At 44.2% G+C, this 23,168-nt stretch overlaps 1 protein-coding gene across 1 annotated transcript in view; it reads left to right on the top strand.

The window, feature by feature from the left end:
* LOC126298708 (paired mesoderm homeobox protein 2-like) overlaps nt 1–23,168 on the top strand; it is a 480,059-nt gene that overhangs the window by 345,513 nt on the left and 111,378 nt on the right. The window contains exon 3 of the mRNA XM_049990134.1: nt 10,589–10,706. Within this exon, the coding sequence (XP_049846091.1) occupies nt 10,589–10,706 (118 nt within the window). The remainder of the gene's footprint in view (nt 1–10,588; nt 10,707–23,168) is intronic.

The raw sequence follows: 23,168 nt of genomic DNA, 5'->3' as shown, positions 1-23,168 counted from the left end.
GCTACACAAACATTTAAAGAAATCTTCAAATCAGTTGCTAGTTACTGTGCCATCTTCAATAATCACATGCTATATATGTCTATCATAAAAGTGATCACTCTCTATTTTTGTAGTTAAATTTTCACTCTACTTCGTTAAATAGCGCTGAAGGCATTTCCGAACAGTTTTGTTAAATCGGCATATTTTATCACGTTCTTATATCCATTTGTGTGAAACTTTCACCTTCCCTTTAATAGCTGCCTTCTTCCATTCGAGATGGTCTTTCCATTTGTCTTCTTCGTACCTCACTACCTTTGGAGCTTTCTTTAAACAGTTTTTATAATTAATTTGGCCTTTCAGCTATGTACAATTTTCTATTTAGGAAGGCCTGAACTTATAGCCTCAATTAATACAATATACTCCGGATTTTTAAATTACATTTCATAGGCAAAATTTCTAATTTTCGATTACATAAGTTTATTTATATCTGTCTTTTCCTCTTCGCTGTGATAGCTTGAAATAACGAATTGATTTAGGACTGTCATATACATTACAGCTACTATATTCGTTTCAGATTTAATTAAATATTGTCCCCGTTGAAGGCATTTTCTATTTGCTTTGTTCAGGAAAAATGTTTTAACGACAAAAATGTCGTTCTGCTAGAGAAATTGAAATAGTATTTGACCTCTGACATTTCTCAAAAGGTTTTCGTACTTTTGTTATCACTCTGCTTTTGAATTAAAATCACCCATTCTCCTCTTGTACCGGGTCTTCTCTATCATTTATCATTTGTAGGACTTAACGTAGTGACCTGCCTCCCCCTAAGAATGTGAGCACCTTTCTATATAGAATACAGTGATTTCCTTCAAATGTGTATTCACAATAGTCTCCGTTTAAAAATCCATTAATATTTGCCACTGTTGTGCATCAACAAATAACTGAGACAGATTGGCAGCTCCTCATAATGTCTGTCCTGTGATTTTTGTCTCGTCACTTCATTACTCTCTGCCTTTTACGGGAGACATATAGCTTTTATTTCCTTTAGGTAATTCTAGTAGCGCTCACATTATTGCCAAAATTTAGGCCAGATAAAATAAGGCAAACGCGTATGTACCTAAGCCCCGGTGTCAGTATTTTACACTACACAAAAACTGGACCAGCTCGCAGATCATATAATAAGAAGGTGTAACGTTTCTTTCCGTTATGAAGTTGACTTTATTTAATATTCATGAATCAATACTATATTCTTGGTCGTACAGAAGCGAGGAAACGGGGCGTTCCGCTATGCAGATTCCACCGTATTTCCTGTACACACTGAGGTGACAGATGGCGGTAGTACCGCGTACACAAGGTATAAAATATAATGATGATGTTTGGTTTGTGAGACACGGAACTGCATGGTTATCAGAGCCCATACAAATTCCCAACCTTTGCTCAGTCCAATCTCGCCGCTTTCATGAATGATGATGAAATGAGGAGGACAACATAAACACCCAGTCATCTCGAGGCAGGTGAAGGTATAAAAGGGCAGTTTACTGGCGGAACTACCATTTCCACTGAAGGAATTCAAGTGGAAAGGTTTCCAACGTGATTATGGCCGCAGAGCTAGACACTTAGGAAATTCCATTTCGTAAATCGTTGGGGGACATCAATATTCTGAGATATACAGTGTCAAGAGAATGCCGAGAATTCCACATTTCAGGCAATACCTCTCGCAACGGACAACACAGTGGCCGACGGCCTTCACTTAACGACCGAGAGCAGCTTAGAGTTGTCAGTGCTAACAGACAAGCAACACTGCTTGAAATATCCGCAGAATCAATGTGGGACGTAGGAAGAACCTATCCACTAGGATATTGTGGCGAAATTTGACGTTAATGGGCTTTGGCAGCAGAAGAGCGACCCGAGGCCCTTTGCTATCAGCACATGACCTGTATCATCTCTTAGACTCGTGAACATATCGGTTGGACCTTAGACGACTGTAGAACCGTAGCCTTGTCAGATGACTTCCGATTTTGGTTGGTAATACCTGATGGTAGGGTTTGAGTGTGGCACAGGCTCCACGAAGTCATGGGTCCAAGGTGTGAACAAGGCAGTGTGCAAGCTGGTGGTGGCTCCATAAGGGCGTGGGCTGTGTTTACATGGAATAAACTGGATCTTCGGTTATGTTCGGCTGCTTTAAGACCACTTGCAGCCATTCATGGATTTCATGTTCTCAAACAATGATGCTATTTTTATGCATGACAATGAGCAATGCCACTGGGTCACAATTGTTCGGGATTAGTTTGAGGAACATTGCGGAGAATGCGAGAGAATGACGTGACCAGCCATATCACCTGCCGTGAGCCCCACCGAATATCAATGGGACATAGTCGAGGGCTCAAATCGAGCACAAAATCTTCTACCGGCAACACTTTCGCAGTTATGGATGGCTATATAGACAGCATGGCTCCATATTTCTGCGACATGTTGAGTCCATGCCATGCAGAGTTGCTGCACTACGCCGGGGAAAAAGAGGCCCGACACGAGATTAGGAGGTACCCAATGACCTCATTCTACAGGCACGTACTGTATATCATCCATTGTTGATGCATGTTTTTAATAATGGAGAAATCGTGACCTCACGGCCTTTATAATGTCACCAACAGCAATATTTTATCTGAGATTTTAAAAATAACCACAAAAAATTTCGGTTGTACGTAAAATCTATGAACACTACAAATAATTCAATACCTTCTCTTGCTAACAGTACGGGTAATGTAATAGAAAATGATGAGCAGAAGGCCGAATTTCTAAACCTAGCTTTCAAAAACTCGTTTACGGTAGACGACTGCTGCACCATTCCTCCTTTCATTTATCGAACAAACGCAAGGATGGCTGACATAGTGTTTAGTATATCTGGGATTGTAAAACAGTTAAGATCCTTAGACCCCAGGATCGCATCTGGCCCAGACGGTATCCCCGTAAGATTATATGTTGACTATGCTACAAATATAGCACCATTCTCATCCATCACCTATCAGAGACCATTGGAACAGCGGAAAATTCCACGGAACTGGAAGAAGGCCCAGGTCATAGCTATCTATAAAAAGGGTAGAAAATTGTATGCACTTAATTACCGGCCAATTTCACTGACATCGATTAGTTGTAGAATCAAGGAACATATTTTGTGTTCAGACATTATGGCCTTTCTAGACTCTGAGAAGCTCGTCTGCAGATACCAGCACGGTTTTGGGAAACAACGGTCATGTGAGTCACAGCTGGCCCTCTTTGTGCCTGATATACAACAGGCTCTAGATAGCGGATGGCAGGATGATGCCATATTTCTCGACTTTCGAAAGGCGTTCGACTCAGTTCCGCACTGTGACTTGCTCCAAAAAGTGCCCGACAGGTATGCAACACAACTGATGCACAGGTAATGCGTTTACGATCTTAAATGACAAAGAGTACTAGGAAAGCTACCGTAGCCTACACATACATCTGATAGTCTACGGTAGCCTTCAGTAATTTTACAACTCAGTAACTTTCTGGAGGAAAAGGATTAAAACTTCAATCCCACAATTCTAGTGTAGGCCTTTTGTGGTTTCCAAAATACTGTGGGAAATCAAGTATAAATGGGTTTTTCTTCCTGATAGTCTACGGTTGGTGCCAACGGCCTTGCCGCAGTGGTAACACCGACGTTAAGCGCTGTCGGGCTGGGCTAGCACTTGGATGGGTGACCATCCGATCTGCCGAGCAATGTTGCCAAGCGGGGTGCACTCAGCCCTTGTGAGGCAAACTGAGGATCTACTTGATTGACAAGTAGCGGCTCTGGTCTCGGAAATTGACATACGACCGGATGAGTAGTGTGCTGACGACATGCCCCTCGATATCTGCATCCAGGGACGTCTGTGGGCTGTGGATGACACGCACGGCGGTCGGTCGTACCGTTGGGCCTTCATGGCCTGTTCGGGAGGAGTTGAGTTTCGTTTTTAGTCGACGTTGGTAGGAACAGACCCGCGTTTCTCGTGTGCTTTTTTGGGTAAGAGGGAGGAAGGAGCGGGGGGGGGGGGGGGCGTTAGGAGTGTAGAGAGCTGATCGTTCGTTTCACAGTCCCGATCAATTTGTTAGAAGCGTTAGTGATGTCGGAGCAACAGGGGCACCACTCAATTGGGCAACGCATAATTATAAAGTTTCTTGCTAGTGAAGGAGACAGACTAACTGAACAGTTAGGACTCCAAAAATTTTCAAGGACTCGTCTCTTTGCCTGACATACAAAGTTCAAAGCAGGACGATAACAAATTGCAAATCAGGAACACGATCACCATCCTCGGATCTGATAAACCGACGAAGACATTCCCGCGGCTCTAGACTTTCTTGAAGACGACCTACGGTTGATTCTATTCAAAATTGCAGAACACGTGGGAATAAGTTATGGGAGCTGTCAAGCGATCGTCAGAAACAACTTAAGGTTCCGCGAATTGTGTACCAAATCGTACCCTGACCGAAGATCAGAAGTTCAGACGTTCGGAGGTCAATCAGAGCTTACACCGACGTTTCCAATAGAAGATAATGCATTTTTGAGTCTGTACATCACTTGTGACGACATGTGGGTTCACCACTACACTTTCACGTCGAAACATGGAAGAAACAACTCGAGAAGGAAACATCTTAAACATTCTAGCTACAAACAGACCTGAACTTACCGAATCAGTTAACCTAAAGTGAAGTATCTGTGATAACGACTATGCCTACAGGTATTAAAATGAATTTTAAGAAAGGTAGGAAAACATTTTTGCTTAGCAAGAGTGGCAGGATACAAATTGCTTAATATCTGAGTAGTCAACAACAAATATTCAGTGCTGATGGCGAAGATGTGGAACACAAATGGAAAAAAAATTGAAAAACATCGTTCAATATTCCTTAGACAAGTATGTTCCGAGCAAAGTCTTGAGGAATGGGAAAGACTATCCTAGTTTAATAGCCGTGTCAGACAACTGCTTCGTAAACAAAGAGAGCATCATATCTTCAAGAGAAGTCAAAATCTAGCAGAAAAATAAAACCTAAACGAAGCGAAAACGAACGTAAGGGTGTCACTGAGAGAAACGTTCAGAGACTTTGAAAGTAACATTTTGTAAACCTATCAGCCTAAAGACTCTAAGAGGTTTTGGTCTTAGGTAAAATCAGTAAGCGGGTCAAAATCATCTATTCATTCACTCAGTGACAATACAGCCACCGAAACGGAAGGTAACAGAGAGAAGGCCGAAATACTGAATTCGATCTTCCGAAATTGTTTCACCGCGATAAATCGTAGTACGGTACCTCCTTTCGGTCATCGATTGAACGGCGAAATGGCAGATTTTGCGATAACCGATCGCGAAATAAAAAAAGGAGCTACAGTCCTTAGTAATGGAAAGGCATCAGGACCAGATGAGATACATGTAAGATTGTACCCCTCTTATAACAAAGACCTTGCTCCCCCTGTAACAGCATTTTATCGTAGTTCGCTAGAACAACGATGGGTACCTAGCGACTAGAAAAAAGTGCAGATCACTGCCGTTTTCAAAAAGGGTCGTAGGACAGGTGCACATAATATAGGTCTATATCGTTGAAGTCAATTTGTTGTAGAATTATGGAATATGTTTTATGCGCAAGAATTATTATGTTTTTGTGAAACGAAAATGTTCTCTATAAAAATTAACATGGATTTCGCAAACAGAGATCTTGGGAAACTCAAAGCGCTCTGTTCTTCCATTAAATGCACAGCACTGTAGACAACAGCGGTCAGGTTGATGCCGTGGTTCGCAACTTCAGGAAGGCATTTGACACCGTCCCGTAATGGCAGGAGGAGGAGGAGGAGGAGATTAGTGTTTATCGCAGGCTCATCCAAGAATTGCGGCCGGCGGGCGCGCCCGCGACCCGCGATCAAGGCAGTGTAGTTCAGCGCCCCGACCGCGACCGTGTGTCGCTAGTGTCGCCATAGGAGCTGCGGAGCGAGTGAGACCGCACAACACTGCGCTGCCCTGGACTGTACCGCAGTCAGACGCAGATCCAACGTAAACAAAGTAGCAGAGGTTCAAATGGCTCTGAGCACTATGGGACTTAACTGCTGTGGTCATCAGTTCCCTAGAACTTAGAACTACTTAAACCTAACTAATTTAAGGACATCACACACATCCATGCCCGAGGCAGGATTCGAACCTGCGACCGTAGCAGTCGCGCGGAGTAGCAGAGGAAGCGCACCTCTGTAAAAGAGGTCGATGAGCGGTAAAAGAAGCAAAATTTACTGTTTAGGTTACAACTAGTGTTCGTGTGGCAGAATTACTACGTAAAGCTTTAGAAAACAATATCCAAAACAAGAATCGAAGAACATCTTAGTTGTTTTGTGACCCACAGGTTCATTCTATTAGTACTGCACATGCACACTCGTCATTATGTACAATAGGCGTCTTCTGAAAAATATATCAGTTTCTTAAATGAACTAGAGTCATAAATATTCTATTTTAGAAATAATTTTATGTAAGGGATATAGAGTCTCATCCTTACTGTTAGCAGTTACAAGTAAATATTTATTGTTATACTTCGGGCTAGATCTTTTTGTATCCCTTTTCAGAATTTAGAAATCGGATCCTTAGTTTGCTGTTTTGTACGTAATGATTTTAACCGACCAAGTTTGAATACTTACTAAAAATAGAAATAAGGTTATAAAGCCCTTTAATTCTTACATTCAAAATTGTTGAAGAAGACAATTACGTACGAAGCGCGTGTACAGCGGCATGGCGAGGCTCGGCGGGCAGTCGGCACGTCCGGATAAGCGACACGTCTCGGCCACTGCGACAACAAATTCGCCCGGGGCGCTGGCGCCCCAGGGGCTCAGTTTGGACTAGCCTGGTTTAACGTAACGTCGACAACGACGTTATTAGAGACAGAGCACAATCTCGGATTAGGGAACAATGGGAAAGGAAACTGTTCGTGTCCTATCGAAGGAACCATCCTGGCATTTGCCTGAAGCGATTTAGGAAAATCACAGCAAACCTAAAGCAGGATGGCCGTACGCGGGTTTGAACAGTCGTCTTCCCGAATGCGAATCCAGTGTGCTAACTACTACGCCACCTCGCTCGGCCCCGCAATGCCGTTCAGTGAAAATAGGATAAGAAAAGATTACTGAGTATCGGAATAGATTTGCGACTGAAGGGAACAAAATCGACAGTTGTGTTGGTAATTTTCGGAGTACACCAAAAAAATATGGTAGGAGCGTTACTGTTAACAATATATTTAAATGATCTAGTAGGAAGCGCCTGAAGCTCTTTAAGATTGTTCGGAGATGAACCGGTTGTCTATAAGTAGCAACGCCAGAAGACATTATTGATTTGCGGTATGACCCACAGAAGACTAATGAATGGCGTAGTCTCAGGCAGCTGATCCTGAAAGTTAGCAAATGTAACATATTACGGATACGTAGGAAAAGAAAACCCCTACTGTACTATTACGTTATTGGTGACCAATTGTTGGAAACAGTATCTACCGTAAAATATCTAGGGGTAACAATACAGAGCGACCTTAAGTGCAATGACCACATAAAGCAAACTGTAGGAAAAGTGGATGTTAGACTAAGGTCCATAGGAAGAATTAAGAAAATATAACCCATTCATGAAGGAAGTGGCTTACAAGGCGCTCGTTCGACCGATTCTTGAGTGTTGCTCATTAATCTGCTATCCTTATCGGATACGATCGACAGAAAGGAAAGAGAAGATCGAACGATGAGCGGCGCGTTTCCTTACGGTATCGTTTTGTCAGCGCGAGAGCGTTTCAGAGATGCTTAACAGTGGCAGACCCTAAAACAGAGGCAGTGTCCATGCATGTTTACTGCTGAAATTTCGGGACAGCACTTTCCGGGAAGAGTCGACCAACATATTACCTTCACCCACACACATCTCGTGAAATGGGCACGACGAGTAAATTCGTGAAATTTGCTGTAATGCAGAGGATTACCGACATCATTCTGCCTACGCGACAGTCGATCAGGTAAGGGGCGGGGGGTGGGGGGGGGGGTGGAGGGGGGTGTCAGTTACTCGCATAAGAAGTACCCTTCACGACACCGTTAGGTGGCAAGCAGAGTATGATGTAGATGTAGATATGGATGTAGATGAAGAGTCGAAAGCGACGTCGACGAAGAGGTCACTAGAGACGTAGCAGAATTACGGGTCGGGGAAAAAAAAGTGTGACGAAATCAGTCGTTTCCTTATCGAAGAAGCCATCCATGTATTTGCCTTATGCAAGTGAGAGGAAGCATAATAAACCTAATTCATAATGGTCTGGTGGGGTATTGAAAACCGAAACCCTCCAGATTGCGAGTCCAGTGACCCCCTGTGCCACCTCGATCAGTATCTGCTATCTTGGAAACTAACAGATACTTAGGTCAGCCATTTGTCTCACAATAAGTGAAACCATTCGACGTGGAGTGACGTGGCTCCAGACAAATTTCATTCCGCTGCTTCTTTCGATTGGAAAAAAAGGTTAGGGAAAAATAGTTGACTGGCCAAACGGTTGCTGAAAACAGTCCGTTATCCCACTGTGGCCCACGGCTTGTCAGCGCATAGATCATTGTTGCGACTTCCCTTGACGCGGCAGCTTAGAGACAATGGTGCATCCAGTGGCAACCCGGGACTAAGTACCACATTTTTATGACTGGTCCCGGCTCTGTGTATGGACAGTATTGCGGTGGATGTATCTGTGTACACAGGCCCCGAGAAGAATGAATCGTGCCTGATTGCATTTGTCATCTACATACGGCCAGCATTTGTTGTGATGGTATTACATGCTACTGGGTACATAAAACTGTGGCCTCTAAGTAGCTTCGCCTGTAATCTGAACAGCAGCTGTTACATTTCTGACATGCTGAGGGCGGTGACTGTGCTCTGTGAAGTTATATTTCAACAAGAAAACACAAAACCGCCGCACCTTGCCTCGATTGCCCTGATCTACCTCTATCACTGCCATACTCAGCTCATTCTCCAGATCGTTCACCCACTGAAAATGTATGGTCATGTGTTGCACGAGACCGGTATGCCACACTCAGCAGCCATTACAACTGGCATGTGTGTGTGTGTGTGTGTGTGTGTGTGTGTGTGTGTGTGTGTGTGTGTGTGTGTGTGTGTGCGCGTGTGTGTGTGGTTTGAGGTTTTCGGGCGCTAAACAGCATGGTCATCAGCGCCCAAACGCATAGAAACATGAACACATGCGGTGAAGGGACGAAGACGGACAGCGACCTGACGCAGTTCCAAATCCTCACATACAGAGGCAAAGCAAGAGGAGAAGAAACGCAGTAAAAAAGGAAAGGAAACACAAGGAAAAGGGAACAGAAAGCGAAGCGAAACAAGTAGGTAATCGTGACTGGCGGACTTCTTACCTAAAACCTGGGTGAGCCAGTCACCCAGCAGCACATTAAAATCCTCTCCCTAAAATCAAATTAGACAGGACACAAAACCGTAAGACCTTAACCACAGTCGTTTCGTCGTCTTGCAAAATAGAAGGCAAATCCGGTGGCAAGGAAACCACCGCCCTCTGGTCAGAGAATGAAACACAGTCAAGTAAAATGTAGCGGACAGTAATCTGGACTCCACAAGCACTGCAGACTGGGGGTTCTCCCGCCGGAGTAAAAAACCGTGCGTTAAGGGACTGTGCCCGATGCGGAGGCGAGCGAGGAGAACCTCATCCCGCCTGCATGACTTGTAGGACGTACGCCATGGCCGCGTGGTGGCATTGACCAGACGCTGCTTATTTTCACCGACTGCCAGCCACTCCTCTTCCCAATGACGCAAAACACGAAAACGCAAAAGGGAGGTAACAGCATGGAGGGGGACGGCACATTCAACAACGTGAGGGAGGGAACATGCATCTTTGTCAGCCACATCCGCCAGTTCGTTTCCCCTAATACCCACGTGCCCCAGCATGTAAAGAGGTACCCATATTTGTCACCCAATGCCATTTCGACTCGATTACCAGAAATGTTAGAGCCATTGGTTCAAATGGCTCTGAGCGCTATGGGACTCAACTGCTGTGGTCATTAGTCCCCTAGGACTTAGAACTACTTAAACCTAACTAACCTAAGGACATCACACACATCCATGCCCGAGGCAGGATTCGAACCTGCGACCGTAGCAGTCGCACGGTTCCGGACTGCGCGCCTAGAACCGCGAGACCACCGCGGCCGGCGTTAGAGCCATTGTTGCTGTCACAGGTGGCAGCTTTGTGTACCAAATTTTGCACAATGTGCACCCACAATTCTCCTAGACATTTAATCGTATTTTCTACCTAAGTTACTGTTTGCAGACATTAAGTAAGCTTTCATTATTTTCGATCCTTCCTCGCGTTGAAATTTTAACGACCAGCTGTGTATTTAAGAAGCTCACGTAAAACTCGAATCTGGACGTCCGGGTCAGGTAGGAATTTGGTCCCAACTACTTCCGAATCTGAGTCTACCGATTGTAACAGCAGTGCCACCAGGATAATTGTGCAGGTTAGTCTAAACATTTGTGTAGACGATAGATCGCGGGACAGGGTGAACAAACAGATAGGTGCTGTGTGACTAGACTGACTCTCCTTGTGACGTCTGTGTTTGTGTCCACAGGTGTGGTTCCAGAACAGGCGCGCCAAGTTTCGCCGCAACGAGCGCAGCCTGCTGTTACAGAGGGGCTCACCGGCGCTGCCCCTCACACCGCCGCATCCCGCCGAACACTCCAGCACAGGTGCGTCAAATGCCGCCAGCCCCCTCTGCACTCAGGAGCATAGCCGTGAAATTTCTGTGGTCTCCGACTGCCGTAGGCAATACGGAATTCATACAAACTGCAACGTACCCGCTGGTTTCTCTATTAACAATCGGAATATTGATTACAGCAATCAGACTTTCCGCGGATGTGATTGCTGCAGTTTTGTTTTTGAAGTGGATGAGCAAACGCTCTACAAAAAATATTGACGATATAAACCTAATACCAATACCGTTATCTTATTTATATTGCGGAGTCATTACTTTATTAAATGGAATATCCGATGGGATTACAGGGGAATGATAGTGCACTGAAACAACGTGCACCCAAGAGAGCCTAGCAGCGTTACATCACTGCAGTCACATGCATACACAGTTCTCTACTATTATAAATAAACATAGCACAGGAAACAAGATATAATATCAATACTCTTTCAAAAACATTGCAATACTTTATGTTACTCAGGCAGCTTTCCGATTCAAGTTAAAAGTAACAATCACTTATATGTAGTTTGTTTAAGGTTACACTAGTGATACGAGTTGAAATTTGTTAGAGAATATAAGATTCTGCACTCACAACTAATTACTTTGTCACTGAAATTCTTTCACAAAGTTTCAGCACCTTTCGTTATATAAGTACTGAATGAAAACGGACCTGGAGGCTAGTTTTACTTCCGTAAACTATACACGAACTAAATTTTTTGGCATCCTAAAACCGCGTGTCGAACCAGGACTCGAACTAGGGACGTTGCCTTTCACGTGCAAGTGCTTTACAGACTTTTCCTGCTCTGCCGGCTTTTATTCCTCTTCTCGATTTGTTCTTTTTTAAAGGCCCTCCTTCCTTCCCTTCAGCCCTTCCCTGCTTTCATCAATTTCTTTTTTGCCTTCTCGGCGTGGTTTCAGATGGCAATGACCAAAATTTTTATTCGTCCAGGAAATTAATTTGTTTTTGATTGAATCTCAGCAATCAAGAAACTTAGATACCTGCTCCTTAAATAATTACATGTTCATAAGAGTAACCTTTTGCGCTTATGCTCTTTAAAAAGCGAAAATAAAATCAACAGAATATATTTGAGTCGACATTAATTATCGTTTTCTTCATATATGAACAATACTCGTCCCTCTTTTAAAATCATTAATATATGCTACTGAACTGATGTGAATTGAGTGTCACATCACCTACATAAGGTAGTTAAAACAGGTTTAAAAGCAATTGTAACGTATGAGGTGCATATAGTTCATTGATTTATGTAACATTTTTGGAATCGAACGTGTAGTTTAATCTCTGAATCAAACATGTGAAAGTAGCTAGTACGTGGTGTTCATTTTTTTATTATTTCTTGTACCAGAATGTGTGTCCCACTATAATTTTCTTACGATGTAAACCTATACCTTGCTTATGAAATATTGTCTTTAAGATCTGTGGTGAACGTATGGGGTTGATTTGAGATTCTGTTATTCTGCGCAACAGATTAAACTGAGATGTACCCTTTACCCTGTGGCTCCTGCAAAATGCAATTTCCACCCCCACACTACTACAGAAGTCAGACAGACGCTCCTAACGTTCTAAAGAGAAATGCCTGCAAAACTTTCAGCAATAAATATCTTCTGGAGTCGTCTGCTGAATGGAAATGACACAAAGATTCACAAAATTTCTTACGTAACTAGTGAGATAATTGGGTACTGGAGTAGTGCTAGTGTAAGAAAAGCATGAAACTAACGAAAGTTATTATTTATTTTGCAAAAATTCTGAGAAATCACAATGGCACTTTTAGTTATGAATTGAACAAGTTATATCCTGGTTCTTTTCGGAATGTGAAGTTACCTCTCAAGGATAGCATTCGGTAATGAAATTTCTATACAAAGTTTAAGATGATTGTTGACTTGGCAGAATGGCTGAGAGGTGTGCCTACTCAACTTCCTTTAGAATGTTGCTAGGTACGGTCGAGGCTGTCGCGTGTGAAATGCAGTGAAGTGTACTGTTGTGGAGGAAATATGGGGCTCGCAATAGCTGTAGCGCACAATACAGTAAGCTGCGATGACTGCTGTCTGCGCCGCTCGCTGCTGACAAATAAGATAACTCTCGTTCTGTCTGGATTGACCTTCGCCAATCAAACTCTCCCTACGCCTTGATGAAGTCAAGGATTCCTATTCGCCCCTAGGCTAACTATTGGCGTGGTACACCGGTCAGATAACCAGTCCACCGCGATGTCACTCACAAATTCCCTCGCAGACGTTAACTATAACTCTGCCCATTAATACCGCACAATAAGTGTGTCGACCAACACAGTGAACAACGCTTAATCACAAAGACTCAATATAGAGCAGCACTTCGATTCGCTCTCGACAGAGGTGCTCTCCCGGTGAAGTACTGAGGAGAGACTTGTTCCTCGCTCCAAGAGCGACAACGGAACGGCTCCTCTCCACGCCAGACGTGGAGGGGTATATCTTTCAGTCTCTTCCATTAGTCCTTCAGCTTAAGGCGTCAGAAATATCTTCTGCCAACCAGCATTGCTCTTCTAAAACGGGAGAATGACGTTTCGTTTAAGGGGGCCAATCCGGAAATCTGTAGTATCGGCGTTTGACGTTTGCTGTCGACCTGTGAAAATTACCGAAACTGCGTGCTATGTGTAAAGAATGGGTAGGCTGACCGCTCCCACACAATGTAGCGGAATTTGCTTTTAAGCCGAACACGGGGTCGTTCCTCCTTTCCCTCGGGCGAACGCTGTCCGCTCCACGGGCGGCCACCGGCCAATGTAGATGGGTTGGGATTGGCCTCCTGGCGTGCGTTTGCCTCTCTCGAACTAAAAGCTCCTGTGACCGTCGTGTCTGGAATGTATGTGTGTGCGCCAGCCTCGAGTATTTCAACCACGGTGGCACTTGCGATTTATTAGTTATTTGCATATCGTTTACATGAATTCATACAACATTGACTTTATCTTATCGAGTTTGGGTTCGAATGAAGCGTCTTGATGTGCGGAATATGATTGTGAGGGCGGAATATGTAAGCAATGAAGGTCAGGAGACCACGACGTCTTACAAAGATATTGGCAAAATTTGTCTAATAAACTCCTTAATTTTGATGTAAAATTTGTATCCTAAAATGCTTCGGATCCGATTTTATTGATGCTTAGACCGCAAAGTTACCGACATCAACTTAAATTTCAAGTAAGATTTCATCTTAAGACATGGAGTCATTACCGCATTAAAGCAGCAATTTGGTGCCACAATTATATAGGTATTTTCTAATTTGTGTTTTATGTGGACTTCAAATTATCTTTTAAGTTTGTTCCATCTCTCCCATATAATTTTAGACATTCACTTAGGCATTATTCAGTAATATACTTTCTTGTAATTTATGGATTAATATGCTCACGGAAGTTTATTTTTCAATTTTTACTGCAATGATCCACAGTTGATTTCATGAAGATTGTCATCACCATTTCCAAATGTCAGTTATCATTTGAAGTGATTCGTTGCTTGTCGATGTCAGGTTTCCTGATCAGTTTCCGTTTCAGTGGCTCAATCTATTGTAGGGCAGGGTGGGACTTTCTGAATCATAGGGATGTGTGGATACAAACAAGAAAATATTTTACTCTTCAGTCTGTGTGCACATCTCGGACGTAGCAAGAAAAGTTGTGCACAAATGACAATGAGCTTTCTCGAAATATATTTAATTTAGACAGAAATAATTCAGATGGAAACAGAAGAGGGAAGACAGCTTATAACGGTCCGTCGTGTAGTTTTAAGTCCTCTTAAAATAATGTTTATTGTTATTATTATAACTTTCCGCAACCAGTTTTGTACTATCCACCAGATCGGACAAAAGAATGACTAGCCACATTTGTTATAAATTTAAGCAACTGTTTACAAGTAAAAAAAATAAGGGAGTGGGGCTATGTGAATTAGTCTTCGTCGTGCTTTCTGGATCTGAATATAATATGTATTATTCCTTCTTTATTAAAGTATTTATTTATCCTAATTTTTAGACAATAATCATTCAGCCTCAGATTCAGAATTTGTTTTTGTAAAATTTTCGACGTCGGCTTGAGACGTGAAAGTAATGTAGGAAATGCTGTGAAGGGATCTGAGTGCACGGGAATTTTCCCCTTTAATCAAAACGTGATACCATCACACAAATTCATTCCTTCGTCCACATTTCTGAATGATGAACCCCGCTGTATTACCACAGAATCGAAGTAAATCCCGGTCGGAGGTTAGAATTCTGCCTCGGGCATGGATGTGTGTTATGTCCTTAGGTTAGTTAGGTTTAAGTAGTTTTAAGTTCTAGGGGACTGATGACCTCAGATGTTAAGTCCCATAGTGCTCAGAGACATTTGACCCATTTTTTAAAGTAAATCCAGGTCCTTCAATTCCTAATCCTCTAAAAATTTCGGAGATTCAGAGCTCAGAAAGTTCTTCATAATTGTTTTCTTCTGTTTTACCAATTCCAACGAAAATTACTCGGTACCAAACGTGTGACGAGGGAGAAAAATTGAGGTTGCCATCTAACATCACCAGTTCATCTCAATCTTACATGAGGGAAGAGAAAGTTGTACCTTGAAACTCCCAAAGAAAGAATGTCAAGGATTCCAGAAACGCACTGGATGTTAAAGAGGAACTTCAACTACAGAAGAGGACTCATTTTCATCATTTCCGGAAACATACCATGCGGTTTCGGCAGCATCAAATATTACGACATATATCTGCGAAGAAAGGGGACTGGATCAGGTGTGATAAGTGCAAGGAGTGGCTTCACGGAATTTGTGTGGTCGTAACCAATTCCGCTGTGGGAAACGCGTTTAACAACTACTGGAACAGTCAAAAAAATGTTATCTTTTTTTAAGGTCTTTGAGACCAAACTGCTGAGGTCATCGGTCCATAAGCTTACACACTATTTAATCTAACTTAAACAAACTTACAGTAAGGACAACACACACAACCATGCCCGAGGGAAGACTCGAAACTCCGACGAGGACGGCCACTCGATCCGTGACAAGACGCCTTTGACCTCGCGGTTACCCCGCGCGGCTATTATCTTCCATATTGTGTGTAACCCTATGACAGTTTTCAGTGATTCACGTAGTCACATTTACGATTCAAATATCTTCACGACTTTTTAATTTCTCCGTTGTTTCAACGTCTTAAAATTTGCTCTTTACAGTGAAGAATAATAGATTTTGAAGCAATGCCGCCTGGAGTGGCCACGGCGTTAGAGGCGCCATGTTACTGATTGCGCGGCCCCTCTCGCCGGAGGTTCGAGTCCTCCCTCGGGCATGGGTGTGTGTGTTGTCCGTAGCATAAGTTAGTTTAAGTAGTGTGTAAGTCTAGGGACAGATGAACTCAGCAGTTGGGTCCCTTAGGAATTCACACACATTTGAACATTTGAAGCAACGTACATTTATCATATATAACTTAAAACTTATATCTCTTCACCATTACAATTGAACATGGATAGTAAAATATGTGCTACCTTATAGGGGCCCAAAAAGTTGAAATGTTTCATTCAGCTCCTTACCTGCAGTAAGATTTCATCTTCATTTCTTACTTCAGATGTCCTTCTTCCAGAAGTGAGACCGGTAGCTGCTTGGCTTTCTACGCTGTTTGTTCTTTAATCTGGGCTCAGCAAGGGGTCGTTTCTGCTGTCTTCCTTGTCCCGAGCCGGCCGGGGTGGCTGGGCGGTTCTAGGTGCTACAGTCTGGAACCGCGCGACCGCCACGGTCGCAGATTCGAATCCTGCCTCGGGCATGGATGTGTGCTATGTCCTTAGGTCAGTTAGGTTTAAGTAGTTCTAAGTTCTAGGGGACTAATGTTCTCAGAAGTGAAGTACTATAGCGCTCAGAGCGAATTTGAACCATTTGAACCTTGTCAAGACTCGTGTTGGAAAGTCTTTTTCTTAATCTGATATCTCGTGACTCTGTTCTTTGTCCTTCAAATTGGTTTTACGCGATTTGCTTCTTGTTTTGGGAGCCTCAGTTTCAGCTGCTGAATGCATTATTCTTACGAGTTGTTGCAACACGATCTTCAGATGCGTTACTGTCCTTTTCCACGTTTTGTATGAAAGTCGGTACGGATTTTGATAGGAGAACTTTGCAGCTTCGGTGCTTTTGTAGGTCCCATTTTACGCTGACTAGAATCGAGTTGTGTAGGCTCAGCGTGCATATCTATGTTTCCAGTCTGTGAGACGTTCTCATTGTACGTTTCCAAATATTGTTTGGCGTCACAGGTTGGGGGTGCGTTGCCCTCGTAACTGCGGCCGCGTACGTCAGCGGTGTGTTTACAGCGCCGGCCGTGCGTTCGACCGCGTCCGTGGGCGGTAGCTGGGCCATTGCCGCCGCGAGCACTCAGCACGCACATGCTCAGTGGAGTTGCAGATTACGCTCTCCTCGGCTGTCTGTCTTTATCAATGGCAGAACGCATTTCATTGAATCAAACTTAAATTGCCTAACTACATTCACACATGAAAATACTTGTAGTATATATGCGCCTAATTTCATCTTCAAAACGTCAACCAACTAAACCGCGCGAAACTGCTGCAAGCAAACAAACAAATTGCATTGTACCGACAACAGGAAAGCGAAAGCAGTGATATCTAATGCCATGTTATCTAGGGAGAATTCCCCCAACTATGTGTGTGACCGGCCGTTGCGACCGAGCGGTTCTAGGCGCTTTAGTCAGGAACCGGGCTCTGCTACGGTCGCAGGTTCGAATGCTGCCTCCGTCATGGATGTGTGTGATGTCTTTAGGTTAGTTAGGTTTAAGTAGTTTTAAGTTCTAGGGGACTGATGACCTCAGATGTTAAGTCCCATAGTGCTTAGAGACATTTGAACCATTTTTAACTATGTGTGTGAGGCGCTACGACAACTACTGCCCCATTTGGCCACTATGCGTTGTAAAATCAGTGGATAATATCGGTAACCACCGCCCTTGAAAGAGTTATCTGAACCTCACTTTTTCTTCCATTAGCATGTGTAAATTTCGTACTGCCTCCAGTCTCTTCGACTATTCAATTATAAATATACAATCCTTTCAAAATGGTTCAAATGGCCCTAACCACTATGGGACTTAACGAGGTCATCATTCCCCTAGACTTAGAACTAATTAAACCTAACTAACCTATGGACATCACACACATCCATGCCCGAGACAGGATTCGAACCTGCGACCGTAGCAGCAGCGCGGTTCCGGACTGAAGCGCCTGGAATCGTTAGGCCACAGCGGCCGGCTACAATCCTTTAAGTTCTGTATAAGCAAAAGTAGCTAATTGCTGGAGGTGTACACCAATAACTCATATATATTATAAAAATGGATGTACGTATGCATCCATCCATCCATACATACATACTATAAAAATGGATCTACGTTTGTATGTTCCCCATCTTCTTCTAAAACACTGACACAATTTCAACCAAGTTTGGCACACAATTCACTTACTGCTTAGAAATCACACCTTTGGGGATAAGAACAAGCTCCTTACCAAAGTAATGGGGGGTGGGGTGAAAAAGCAATGTAGCCTACGAAAAAATGGTTCAAATGGTTCTGAGCACTATGGGACTTAACTTCTGAGGTCATCAGTCCCTTGGAACTTAAAACTACTTAAACCTAACTAACCTAAGGACATCACACACATCCATGCCCGAGACAGGATTCGAACCTGCGACCGTAGCGGTCACTCTGTTCCAGACTGTAGCGCCTAGAACCGCACGGCCACTCCGGCCGGCAGTGTAGCCTACGACTCGCAAATATTCATAATGTAGTCATCTTTTATTCGAGAATGAGCGCATTTAGAGACTTGCTACTAACTTTACACGTAATTTCAAACATACAAAATACTTGTCACGCTGTCGCGCACCCACAAAATGATGTAAGGAAAAAAGTTTATGGCTTACTATATTTTCACTGTTCATGTAGCAAACTGTCGCATGAAGTATGAAATTGTAATTTATTACTTCTTTTCTCGTAACTACATCCGCGACTCATTTCGCAGACAGTTTCCATATATGCCGTCAAATGTACCCAGGAAATTATATGATTGGACAACACATTGTTCAGGAGTTATAACCCCATAAAGACTCAGATGCATGAAAAATTGCACGACGTTTTAATTTATTACGTCTTTACCACTAATTCTAGGCACATTACACACACACAGTAGCTACATATATGATAAATATATGTGAAATATATGTACATACGTGGGTGAAGCCACAGGCAAAAAGCTCACCCTAAATCAAATTTGATGCACAGATTTTTTACAATCTGGAAAGAAGCACTGTTGGTGTAAGAATTACCATCCTCGTATTGGAGTGTGCGTGACAATGTGTAGGGAGGAGGTGAAGGAGGAGATGGAGAGAAAGTGAGGTGGAAGGACAAGGGTACAGTTGGATCGATTGCAGGGAGGAAGAGATTAACAGAGTGGAGAGAGAAGTAGATGAACAGACTGGGCAGAGGAGGAGATGGAGAGAGTGGGAAGAGGAGGAGATGAAAAGAGTGGGAAGAGGAGGAGATGAAATGAGCAGGGAGAGGAGGACATGGACAGAGAGGGGACTGGACGACATGGACAGAATTGAGACAGGAGGAAACGGACAGAGTGAGTAGAGAAGTAGATAAATAGAGTGGAGAGAGCAGAACATGAACAGAGTGGGGAGTGGATGAGATGAACAGAGTTGGGAGAGGATGAGATGGACAGAGAGGGGAGAAGAGGAGATGGATAGAGAGGGGAGACAAGGAAAAGACAGAGAGGGGAGAGGAGGATGTGGACAGAGTGGGGAGAGGAGGATGTGGACAGAGTGCAGAGAGAAGGAGCTGAATCGAGTGGGGAGATAAGGACATGGATCGAGTGGGGAGAGGAGATAGAGTGGGGAGAGCAGGAGTTGGACAGTGTGGGGTCAGGAGGAGATGAGCAGAGGTGGGAGAGGAGGACTTGAGTAGAGTGGAGAGAGGAGGAGATGGGCAGAGTGGGGAGAGGAGGAGATGGTCAGAGTGGGGAGGGGGAAATGTGGAAAGAGTGTGGAGAGAAGGAGATGAATCGAGTGTGGAGAGGAGGATTGAGTGGGAAGAGAAGATAGAGTGCGGAGAGCAGGAGTTGGATAGTGTGGGGACAAGAGGACTAGGATGGAGAGCAGAGAGGAGGACTTGAGCAGAGTGGGGAGAGGAGGATATGGACAGAGTAGGGAGGGGAGGATGTGGACAGAGTGGGAAGAGGAGGTGGTGGAGAGAGTGGCGAGAGGAGGAGATGGACAGAGAGGGGAGAGGAGGATATGGACAGAGTGGGGAGAGGAGCATATGGACAGAGTGGGGAGAGGAGGATATGGACAGAGTGCGAACACGAGGAGGTGGACACAGAGAAGGAGATGGACGCAGAGAAAGAGATAGACACAGAGGAGGAGATAGGCACAGAGGAGGAGATGGACAGAGAGGAGGAGATGGACAGAGAGGAGGAGATGGACAGAGAGGAGAAGATGGACAGAGAGGATAAGATGGACAGAGAGGAGAAGATGGACAGAGAGGAGAAGATGGACAGAGAGGAGATTATGGACAGAGATGAGAAGATGGACAGAGAGGAGAAGATGGACAGAGAGGAGAAGATGGACAGAGACAGAGAGATGGTCAGAGAGGAGGACATGGATAGAGTGAGAAGAGGTGGAGATGGACAGAGTGAGGAGAGGAGGACATTGACAGAGTGGGAAGGGCAGGAGTTGGATAGTGTGGGGACAGGAGGACAAGGATGGAGAGGGGAGAGGAGGACTTGAGCAGAGTGGCGAGAGGAGGACTTGAGCAGAGTGGCGAGAGGAGGACATGGTCAGAGTGGGTAGAAAAGGATATGGACAGAGTAGGGAGGGGAGAATGTGGACAGAGAGGGGGAGGTGGAGAGAGTGGCGAGAGGAGGAGGTGGACAGAGTGGAGAGGGGAGGAGGTGGACAGAGTGGGAAGAGGAGGAGATGGACACAGAGGAGAAGATGGACATAGAGGAGGAGATGGACAGAGAGGAGGAGATGGACAGAGAGGAGGAGATGGACAGGGAGGACGAGATGGACAGAGACAAAGAGATGGTCAGAGAGGAGAACATGGATAGAGTGAGGAGAGGAGTAGATGGACAGAGTTGTAAGAGAGGAAGATGGATAGAGTAAGGAAAGAGGAGCAGATGGGCATAGAAAATAAAGAGGGGGCGATGGGCAGAGACAGGGAGAGGAAGAGGCAGGCATACAGAGGGGAGAGGAGGAGAGGAACCCCTACAAGGGGAGTAGGAAATGGACAGAGAAAGTGGAAAAGATAAAAAGAGAGGGGAGAGGAAGGAGGAGCTGATGGACAGAGAAAGGAAGAAGGAGCAGATGGACAGAGAAAAGAAGGAGGAGCAGATGGACAGAGAAAGGAAGGAGGAGCAGATGGACAGAGAAACGAAGGAGGAGCAGATGGACAGGGAAAGGAAGGAGGAGCAGATGGACAGAGAAAGAAAGGAGGGGCAGATGGCCAGAGAAAGTAAGGAGGAGCAAATGGACCAAGGAAGGAAAGAGGAGCACGTGGATAGCAAAAGGAAAGAGGAGCAGATGTACAGAGACAGGGAAAGGAATAGATAAACACATAGAGGAGCGAGATGGAGATGAACCAATAGAGGGTTAGTATGAAATGGACAGAGAAAGAGAAAAAAAGACAGGGGAGAGGAAGGAGGAGCAGATGGACAGAGAAAGGAAAGAGGAGCAGATGGACAGAGAAAAGATGGAGGAGCAGATGGATAGAGAAACGAAGGAGGAGCAGTAGGACAGCGAAACGAAGGAGGAGCAGATGGACAGAGAAAGGAAGGAGGAGAAGATGGACAGAGAAAGAAAGGAGGGGCAGATGGCCAGAGAAAGTAAGGAGGAGCAGATGGACAGAGAAGGGAAGGAGGAGCAGATGGACAGAGATGGGAAGGAGGGGCAGATGGCCAGAGAAGGGAAGGATGGGCAGATGGCTAGAGAAAGTAAGGAGGAGCAAATGGACCAAGGAAGGAAAGAGGAGCACGTGTATAGCAAAAGGAAAGAGGAGCAGATGTACAGAAACAGGGAAAGGAATAGATAAACACATAGAGGAGCGAGATGGAGATGAACAAATAATGGGTTAGTAGGAAATGGACAGAGAAAGGGGAAGAGATGGACAGAAAGTGGGGAGAGGAGGATGAGATCGTAGAAAGGAAAGAGGAGGAGGTGAACAAGGAGATGGGGATGCTAATGTGGACAGAGAGAGAAGTAGATGGAGGTGGACAGAATCTGAGAGTGGAGGAGATGGAAAGAGAATGGTGGTGGAGGAGCTGAACAGAGAGGTGGTGAAGGAGAAGATGGACTAACAGAAGACCGGGATAAATACACACCTGGGCAATACCAGGTACTCAGCTGCTGCATGTATGTATATTCCACATCTCATCTAAACGACTGGACTGATTTCAACCAAACTTGGTACACATCTTTGTGTGCGTAAGTATCACCTACCTCATAAAGGGATGAGTGTGGAGGCGAAAAAGAAGTATAGCCCAGGACGCGCGAACGCCCAGACTTTTTTATTTAGCATTTGAGAATGAGAGCACTTACAGACTTGAAATAAACTTTTAAGAATCTTTTTGTCGCTGAGAACCACAAAAAAACTACATTTTCACTGTTCATGCAGAAAATAGTAGCATCATTCATAACGTCTTGATTTATTACTTCTTTACTGCTAATTGAATTTGCAACACATTTTGTAGGCAGTATCCACATATGTGGATGAATATACCTACCAGATAATTCGTTGTACGGCACGTAGTTCAGGTGATGAGACGTCATACATATCGAGGTGCGTAGAAACTAAACTTCAGGCCGAAATTGCCTAGACTTGCAGGTGAAATACGTGTGCGAATATGTGAGAAATGTATTGAATACTTGTGAATTGTACGTGACTTGTGCGTATGCGGGCAAAGCTGTGAGTAAAAAAACTTGATACGCTTATTAGGCCTACTTACAATCTGGAATGAAATCCTTTTGGGCTAAGGGCTAGCAACCTCCTATTAGGGCTGATAGCGTGAAGAGTGAAGGGGAAGGAAGAGATGGACAGCCAGAGAGGGGGAAGGGGGACATGGACTCATATGGGGGTGGGGATTCACAGATAGGGCTAGTAGGAGATGGATAGTAGAATTGGAATAAATACAACCCGGACAATATTGGGTACTTAGCTAATATCATGTAAAGAAATTGTAAATTTCTCATGCGAGTGTGAGACAGTGGGAGAGCTGTTTCCAAAATAAATAACTACTCTACTGGCCATTAAAATTGGTACACCAAGAAGAAATGCAGATGATAAACCGGTATTTATTGCACAAATATATTGTACTAGAACTGACATGTGATTACATTTTCACTCAGTTTGGGTGCATAGATCCTGAGAACTCAGTATCCAGAACACCCACCTCTGGCCGTAATAACGGCCTTGATACGCCTGG

This window comes from Schistocerca gregaria, chromosome X, assembly GCF_023897955.1.
Source record: "Schistocerca gregaria isolate iqSchGreg1 chromosome X, iqSchGreg1.2, whole genome shotgun sequence".
NCBI lineage: Eukaryota > Metazoa > Arthropoda > Insecta > Orthoptera > Acrididae > Schistocerca > Schistocerca gregaria.
The sequence above is the reverse complement of the archived record's forward strand: the minus strand, read 5'-3'. Positions and strand labels throughout refer to the sequence as shown.